The 8,916-nt window shown below is 51.7% G+C and overlaps 2 protein-coding genes across 2 annotated transcripts; both read right to left on the bottom strand.

Moving 5' to 3' along the window:
• Positions 1-2,450: 2,450 nt before the first annotated feature.
• Positions 2,451-3,186, bottom strand: IUM83_11834 (uncharacterized protein; the record flags this gene model as incomplete). The annotated part of the gene is made up of 2 exons (XM_067936417.1): positions 2,451-3,053; positions 3,130-3,186. The coding sequence occupies 2 exons, from the start codon at positions 3,184-3,186 to the stop codon at positions 2,451-2,453; spliced, it is 660 nt and encodes a 219-aa protein (XP_067792100.1).
• A 2,263-nt stretch (positions 3,187-5,449) lies between these two features.
• Positions 5,450-5,741, bottom strand: IUM83_11833 (uncharacterized protein; the record flags this gene model as incomplete). The annotated part of the gene is made up of 2 exons (XM_067936416.1): positions 5,450-5,592; positions 5,681-5,741. 2 exons carry the CDS (start codon positions 5,739-5,741, stop codon positions 5,450-5,452), a joined length of 204 nt encoding a protein of 67 aa, XP_067792101.1.
• Between the last annotated feature and the right edge of the window lie 3,175 nt (positions 5,742-8,916).

Genomic DNA, 8,916 nt, shown 5'->3' with positions numbered 1-8,916 from the left:
CATACGTACAGCGGCACCTCATTCGGAGGTACCGAGTTCCCATACCGGTCCGAGATCTCGGACGCGGACGAATGTTCTTGGCATGAGGGTCGAGGGATTCGCTCGACACTGAGTCTCTACGCTTTGAGGACGAGTCCTTCTCGTCCTTCATGTCTTCATCATCGTCGCCGAAGTCGACGACATCGCCATACTTCGCCTTCTGGCGCTCGAGGTAGTCATCGAAGGAGAGATGACACTCCACCGAATTCGGATTCTTCCTTTCTTGAGGCGCGCTCATCGTTGAATGAGCGCGGGTTTCTTCTCCAAACGCGGAGAATTGACGAATGGTCAATTCAGAAGATTGACGTGCGGAGACCCCGCGCGTCTAACCTTAAGGGGGGGATGGTGTAACGGGGTTACACGTACAAGTGGCTACAAGCCACTTGTGAATTTAACAGATAGGTTATCTGTTAAAAGTTTTGGATACTTCCTCACCTTGGTGTAAGACACACCAATGGATACATTGAAGTGGGCCACCACATCGAGTGATCCATACCTACCCAAAGATCTTATTGGTAGAAAGCAGAATCTTTCTACCAATGAGAGACGTGCATATTGGCGGGGCTCTGACAACCAGCCGCTGTCAATCCCTTTCATAGATGATAAACAGTTTTAACAGATTTAGGAGGAACATCAACTTACAAACAACAGTTCTCATTTTACCTAATCTAAGTCATTTGGAGTCTTATCTGAATGAAATTATATTTGTGTATTCAAATATAATTAACTCAAGTAATTACTAATTACTTACGCTTCATCATACACGTAGCGCAACGTGTAAGGAAAAGTAGTGAGTCAAGTTAGACACTCTACATAATCGATCAGCACTATATCTAACTACTCCTACATGTATGACTTGTTGCTGTTTCAGGTGCAGCAGCCTCCGGACCGCGACATCAAAAACGCTCACTACAACGGATGGTTACATGGTGTGATCGTAACAGGCACACTATGCTTTTCGGCCGACGGGCTTAATGTATGGGCGAAACACAATTGTCCAGGCTCGTGGAACGATGGCGACACGAGTATGGACTTTCACCGTGAGTTAGCTCCACCGGAGCTAAACCCCGACGAGCGCTACGATGTGGCTGTAGACAGCGCGTTCCCCTGCAGCGGTGCCATGACCGGCAAAATCTGACGCCCTTGAAGGAGGGCGATGCGAGTCGTCTAGTGCCTGCTGTTCGGGCGGCAAGTGCGTTATCGGGAGCGATAACATCTATTCGGCAAAGCGCGGAGTGGGGAATGGGCTCATCGAAAAGGTGTACCACCGCTTGGTAATACCGCTGCCTTACGGCAACACCAAGCGCCAGCAACGCTTGGATAACATCTTTGGGCTTGCTAACTACAGAGTGCGTACTATTGGCATTAGTGAGATACGGACCGCTATTGTTCATGGCGACGATGATAGGAGGTATAGTAATCTGTACTAAGCTCATGAACATGTTTCACTCAAGATGTAATTAACACTTTCATTCCTATGCGCTCAGTACTTACGCTTATGTACTTGCTATTTTGAATAGTCGAAATCAGTACCATCATTTGCTCATGACGTTGTCGAGCTTCGGCGCGATCTTGTTCAAGCCGAGCTTTGAACTGCCGACGTCTCTCTGCCTCTTGCTCACGGCGATCCTCTCGAGCGATCTCTTCCTTCTTTACTTCATCACAACGAACCTTTTCGCGCTCTTCTCGCTCTCACTTCTCCTCCGCGCATCGCTCCTCACGCTATTCTCGGCGACGTTTATCCTCCGCTTCGACACGGCGACCAGCGTTCTCGCGGAAAAAGAGCAGCAGCTCTTTCATCTCCGACCCCGTAGACGCGTATACAGCCTCTACCCGTTTAAGTTCCCTGTCAATTGAGTCCATTCGCGTTTTAGCGCGCATTCTCTCTGACGCTGCGTATGTAGTCGATACAGAGCTCTCGGACGCGGATCGTTTAGATTTGGTCCCTGGTTCGCGCCCACCCATCGCTTCGAAATTGTCTAGAAGAACCCGAAGGTATCGCCCGACCCGTCGATCGCTTGTAGTGTTAAGTCGTTTGTATCTTTCGGACTCCCGTGCATCAGCAGCCGCACGCTCAGCGTTCCGCAGTAGCATGGGGCCTTCCGGCGAGGCGACTGACAGCACGGACTGCTTGTCAAGAATCCTGGGGCGTCCGACCGCTCGCGTCACAGCTGCACTACTAGCTGTAGACGTCGGAGGGGTGCCGGCAGTGACTCTCGGGGACGGGATATTGACGCTTAGTCCTCCACTAACCCTGGTATCGACTCTCCTTGCCACGCATGCGCCACTGCCTTCACCCTCAAGATTGGCCGACGTCTCCAGCTCATCCTCGTCCTCGTCACCAGGGGTGGGGGCGTTGGTGTCGTGGCCAAAGTCTGCGGCGAACTCACCCGGCATGAGGCCTTGCGGGGTCACCACGGCCCCTCGTAAGCCAGATCCGCCTTCGCGAAAATCGAGAAGCGCTGAATACTGGGGCCGCACGGGATGTTGACGTCGGTCGTGTTCTCGTCCGATCTCTTGTCCTCCTCGTCCAGATGAGTCGAGACTGAAGCGGCATCATTCCCGTCCTCGTCGTCATCGTCCTCACTGCTAACTTCGTCCTTGCCCTTGGCGGAGAGTGGTGGGTTTTTGCCGTTTCCGTTAGTGGCGGCGGCCACTTCTCTGAGGAGAATGGCGTCGTCCTCGCCGTTGTCAAGCCCGTCATGGGAGGTAAGAGCCCCACCTTTCTTCTCAAAGGCAAATTGGACCTCGTGGACCAACAGGACAGCTCGTTGCCTACGAGAGAGTTGGTTTCCTTGATTGCCTGTAGGCTTCGGTTTGCCGTAGAGATTGCGGAACTTCCTTCGCAGCGAGTCGAAGTCGCGGGTGGCCCATTTCCACTCCTTCGATGCGTAGTAATCGGCGGCTACTGCCTCCCACATATTCCTACCAGTAGGTAGGAATTTAGCGGCTACATCACACAGCGACAGCTCTTCCTTGTCGCTGTAGTTCTGGTGCCCTGGCTGACGTCCCCGCTACATGCAAAGAAATCCAACACTAGTATATTAGCACGGCGACCCGACGGGGAGAGACGAGCTGTGCGAGACGTACTCCCATCGACTTCGTAGCGATCTGCGTGCAGGCTGGCGAGGGGGGGAATGAACCCATCGTGTTCCTGGGACAAATGTATGATATTGAGTATGCACAACTGAAACAAAAATCTTCGATTTTCAAAAGATTCATATTACACAACTTATACATGATTTTGATGTGAACGGGGTGGCCGTGGCGGCTACCCCGCACGGGGTGTTCACGAAGGTTCAGCGTCTTCATGCATGTGCTGTACATCGCGGTGTTGACAGCCATACCACCCGCAACGACACACGAATCACAGCTTGTCACCGTACGACACAGTTACCTCTTCACCCGGGTAGATGTCGCGGATTGTGACGGCTACGACGATCAGACGCTGGCCTATTTGGACTTCGTGGAATCTGGCGCTCGGGTTGGAGGCATGGTTGAGAAAGCGGAGATTTGCGCCGGCTTCAAGCGCGTCGATGCCGACGTACTTGTTTCTGGTCGTCCGGGGCGAGGATGCATCCTGTAGCCGTCGTTCACGGGGCAATTCTTGCACGGCGACCCGAACAAGTCCAAGTGCCCGAGGTACTCGCTAATGACCTCACCAGCAGGAATAGCAGCAATGGCCACCAAACCGCGCATTCCCGTACGCGTGTTCCGCACGATGGAGAGTGCGCGGCTTTCATGGAGACCATTACCACACTCTGCAGCAAAGCTGCAGTTTTATTCCGTGCAGAATCGGCTATTCCGAGCATTGAGGCAAGTCCTTGCAGTGCACCGCTCCTCACACCCACAGCCGAGGCCCCCTCGCACACCGAAACTGACGGCCGGGAATCTCCAGCGACGCAGATTGAGCTGCGCCGCAATGAACCTTACGTCGTGAGGCCATCCCTCGACTCGCCACTCGCCCAGAGGGCGGACCACCGGCCTATCCGCAACAACAACGAACCCTGGTGAGCGGTCGTGCGACGAAGAGACGGACGGGTGCGCGGCGGGAAGCGGAGACCCGATGAATAACGTTGTCTCGGACTCGTCTCTATCGGAAGCAAGCGCTTCCGTGTACCAAGCAGGATCGGCTGTCGATCTTCCGCGAGCTCGGCGACGGAAATAGCCTGTGGTGACCACGGAGCCTCGGTACTTGCTTGTGAACTCGCCACCCGCTCGGCACCCGGGGTTGGAGTAGGACCTGTAGGCGACCCTGATTGTGATGGCTCAGTTTCCGTGCTTTGGCTGGAACGACGACTCGGCGGATCCTGGCTCGACGGGGAAGGAGGCAAAAGGCGAAACTCCGCGAGAGGTGCCACTTGCATGGTCACCGACGCATTGACGAGCGTAGGCAGCGCGACGCGACCGGACCTCGTCCTTAGTGATGCCGCTCGAGATCCACGGCAGTGCAGACGCCGAGGTCGTGGTCTGGTGACGACGCGTGACGTATGCCGTCGCTAGTAGATGTCGCGGTGGGAGTCGATTACATGGGTACAATGTATTACCGTGGGCTACCAGGCTGATGTCTACGATAATATAGCAAGACCGAGTTCTGCCAAAGAAGGTTTGCTGCGATAAGAGAATATTTCGACAGATAACCCTCACGAAGGAGTATGCTGCTGCCACACGGCGCGTCGATGGAGTCAGTGGTGGCTCAATCTCTCCTTATGACATCCATGTTGATCGGAATCTCGACATCCTCCATATATCGGTGTAATGTATGCCTAACATCACAGCGCTGCCCAGTCGACTGTTGAGCAGCACGTACCTGTTTCAGAATGCCACTCATCATCAGCGCTGTAGCTAACACTAAGTCCATAATATAACTAACGATGGAGTTCCGAGTCATAACATTGGCCCAACTCGCTCCCCTGCTGTTCCACGCTCGTCGCCAAATCAGTGCCGCCCTGTCCTGCTCGAGACAAACGAGCAGTAGTCATGTGCTTCTCGCTCGGGCAATCATTGCAGGCTGGCACCATAGTGAGTACCATACGAGCGATCGACAAAGCAGCGAGTAACGAAACTGATCCTTTTGCTAGACAGAGGTCAGCAATTCAGACGCTCTTCCCTTTCACCCACGACAGAGGACTCGCTCAGTAAGAGACTGCTCTCGCCTTTAGCAGTACGATTCAACACTCCTATATTCTTCGAAGAGTAAGAGGTACTGCCGTTGCTGCGGCAAGTGCTACCCGTATTTGTCCCTCCGCGTCGCTTATCGAAACTTGCTCTCTAGATCGTGCTAGTGGACCATGCAGTCTACAAGAGTACGGGCTTCGGCTGTCGATGTACACCCGTATACCAGCACCTGCCGCATCTTGACCGAGCATAACACTCCCGGGATAATTGCGATTATGCCCCGCTTGAGCCATCAGCTAGCCGCCATTTGCATCCTGAACACGAGCAGGGCTTCCCCAAGTTGTCCTGGTGAAATCACAGTCTTGAAAGCGTCGTAGCTACTACCGCATCTGCTCGTCCATGGTAACCTTTTGGCTTCTTGCTCCAGGATCAGTTCTGGTCAGTGAAGTGTTAGCGCCGTTCTGCCACCGACAGCAGATCATTGAAAAAGGAGATCGGAAGCCGTGGAGGACCCGGCACGCACCAGAGCAGACAGTGACAGGGATAAGCATCGCGTTCACTGCATCTGAACCTAGGGCTTCCATCGTCCAGGTCTCCTTGAGAAAATGGTGCACGTCCCTTGCTGTAAGGCGGCAGCGAAGCCTACGAAGGGACGCCGCAGATCTCGCTAGGTGTTACTCACGGTACTGCCCTTACTAACATATTCGCCATACCTTGGTCCACGGTACTCCTTCTATTGGGTTATTCACCAGCAGTCTGGCATTTTTGACGAATCGTGACGCGACCTGCAAAACCATACACTAGGTCTGGTTTGGCGAAATCACAAGTAAATATCATTTTAAAAAAAAATCGTATAATAACCGGTGAACCTCTATGATATTATATTATAGAACCCGACATGAGGTACGGTTTTGCCAGTTTCACTTGATTAATATATGTGAGGCTTAATATAGAACTGTGTGGCGGTAATGAAAAGGTTAAAATCGTGGGTATGTAATGATCGTTGCTCAGTATGTACAATAGGTTATAGCAAGCAAGTGGTACTAGCTTAAAAGCGTCCCAGGGGAGATCACAGCTCGAAAGGTTTCAGAGCATTTGATCAATATGGAAATGCTTGGAACATTTTTTTTTGTTTCGGGCATTGAGTTTGCTAAAAACAAAACTGTATCAGTAGAATTCTTCCAAACCTGCAAGTTTACAATTTACTTTACGTTGTACTTTATATCAGACCTTATAAGTTAAGTGAAGCGAAGCGAAAGTTCGCAACATGTTCCTCCAAGGCGATCCAAGTTGTGGTATCTAGCTCGTTACCTTCGGGTTGCGGTGGCTTGTGCAATCCTAAACTTTGAAACCTTGAAACTAATCCAACCTTTTTGAAAGGTATAACTGTAAAATATTACCGTACTAGTATTAGCAATTCAATAATCACGCCGAGCAAATAGTAGTGAATCGACTGTGTTTTGAACACACTGAAATGCATTTGGATGACAGCGTAAATGCTCCGAGGCAATAAAGGATGCGATCAAGAAAATTCACTTGGAAGTTGTTCAGTCGTGGCGGAGGAATCGAACTTCAGGGGGCGTTGACGTCGCCACTGCAGTGAAATTCTAGACGCAAGAGGCCAACGCTGAATATAGTCGATTGTGCAAATTTTTGAAAGACGAGGACTTCAAATTGTTTCGTATTGCTATCATCAAGCACGCGAAATTACAGCACTACTATGTCGGACGTGACGTCAGTGAGTCGAGACATCATGATCGGTTTCAGTGCACAAAGTCACATCTTTGTGAACATGTATTGTGGTCGATGTAGATAAACGCAAACAACTCGCTCATGGTCACCACGATGGGTGTGAGGCCGACACAGGATTCTTACTTCTGCGTGCACTGTGTTTCATGCGGCGAATCCTCCGTCGATGTCTACTTCGACTCCGGCTTCTTGACCGTGGTCACCCTCGGCTTCCCGGAATTCGATGAAACGACAATGTTGTAGTTGCCACAGTCAGGATAGGTGGTCAGGTCAGGGCACCGACCCACGAACTGCTTACCACCGGCATTGCAAGCAGTAACGCCGAAGTTGTAGTCGGTAATGTCACCGCCCGTGCCAGCCTGCGTCTCCAAGCTGTTGACCTTGTAGACGCAGAGGAACGTGGCGACCCCGGAGCTGTAGGTGCTCACGTCGCCCACCGCCGAGAGTAGCAGTGTGGTGTCTGCGTCGGTCACGGTGGCCTGGGTCCACGCGTCTGCTTGAGCGCCCGGCACACTCAGGCTCACGAAGGCCAGAGCGAAGACGGAGGAAGTGATGGCACGCAGGTACGCCATGGTGGGGTTGAGGAAAGTGGTGGTCTTGGACTTGAGAGGATGCGAGGAAATTCGGGAATGAAAATTCTGTGGGGCTGGTGATTACTGCTACCGTAATTGAGATCTCGAGATCTCGTAATTGATGTTGTTAAAAACGGTCAATACGTGCAGAGTAAGGCCAAATTGTGCACGAAAGGTACTGGAAATGAATTAAACCTTGGTACAACGCTGCAACTTCAACAATCTTAGGTATAAAGTAAGACGGTACTTGTTGGAATTGTGCAACAATAACACGACGAGGACTCACACGGGGATGACTTCTTGGTGAACGAGTTGACGGTGTGGTGGGTACGGCACAAGCGATTGGGTAGACCGACGACTAGCACTGAGGCCTCGGTTTGGTATACCATAATGAGATCAAGTCGAATTCAGCTTCCGGTATAATAAACAACGTGACGAGAGGCATCAAGGAACACAAGGAGAAAAGTATGTAAACACCGACAGAATTCGCACTCAGCACAAGTCCCCACAACACTGAAGCATAGAAGAGGCGCGCAGCACCCGACCAAACAACCGGTGCCCGTTCCCGCAGCGTCACGGCCTGGCAGCGGCAGGACCAAAACGCCGAAGCCGAAAGCGTGACGGCAAGGCACGCGGTAGGACTTTTTTCCCGCGAGAGAAGTGAGCGTTGCCCACGCCTAGACTTACAGACAACGACTCACAAAGCCAACATTGTAAATGCCACCCCCCTAATAAAAAGAGCAAGAAACCCGGCAGATAAAATAACATAAATCACGGCTATGGTTTCATAAAAAAAAACACGTAAATTCATATAAAGCACTCAAAAGTTTGTGGCATACAAAGATGAACTCCACTGATTGAATATGATTGGCTGATGAGTCCTTGTTATCCATTGCACGACTTTGTCTGCCAGCTTTTGGTGTCTGCCGACTTTGTAAGTCGTTGTCTGTAGCCTCCTTTCGTGTATCGCCATCCTTTCTCGTATGCAGGATCTACCGTGCCAGACGGATTTTTACGGTGCTGGTGATTCACCAGTGGTGAACACTTTTGGGTGTTTGTCGTGCACTTTCTGATCAGAGCTCGCAAACAGAGGTTCACGGGTCACCCTGCCCGCCGGACTGGTGTGCTGATCTGGTATCGGGCACCCGCACCCGTCCTGCAGGTTCCTCCGTGAAGATCGGGTACCCTACCCGTACCCGAAGTTTCAGTAATAATAAATAAATATATATATATATTTAACCATCACGTCCTACGCAGAAACGACTGGAAAGCTTGGCAACCATTTTCGGATCTACACCTGCCCTGCACCTACCGGGTGGCCGTACCCGTCCGTAATGCTTTCGGGCGGGTCGGGTCGGGCGGGTACCCTACTTTCGGGTACCCATTGCGAGCTCTGTTTCTGATGTACAGGGTAGGCCTTCGAGCCAGAGCTCGCAAA

The sequence above is a fragment of the Phytophthora cinnamomi genome, assembly GCF_018691715.1.
Source record: "Phytophthora cinnamomi strain GKB4 chromosome Unknown Contig37, whole genome shotgun sequence".
NCBI lineage: Eukaryota > Oomycota > Peronosporomycetes > Peronosporales > Peronosporaceae > Phytophthora > Phytophthora cinnamomi.
The sequence above is the reverse complement of the archived record's forward strand: the minus strand, read 5'-3'. Positions and strand labels throughout refer to the sequence as shown.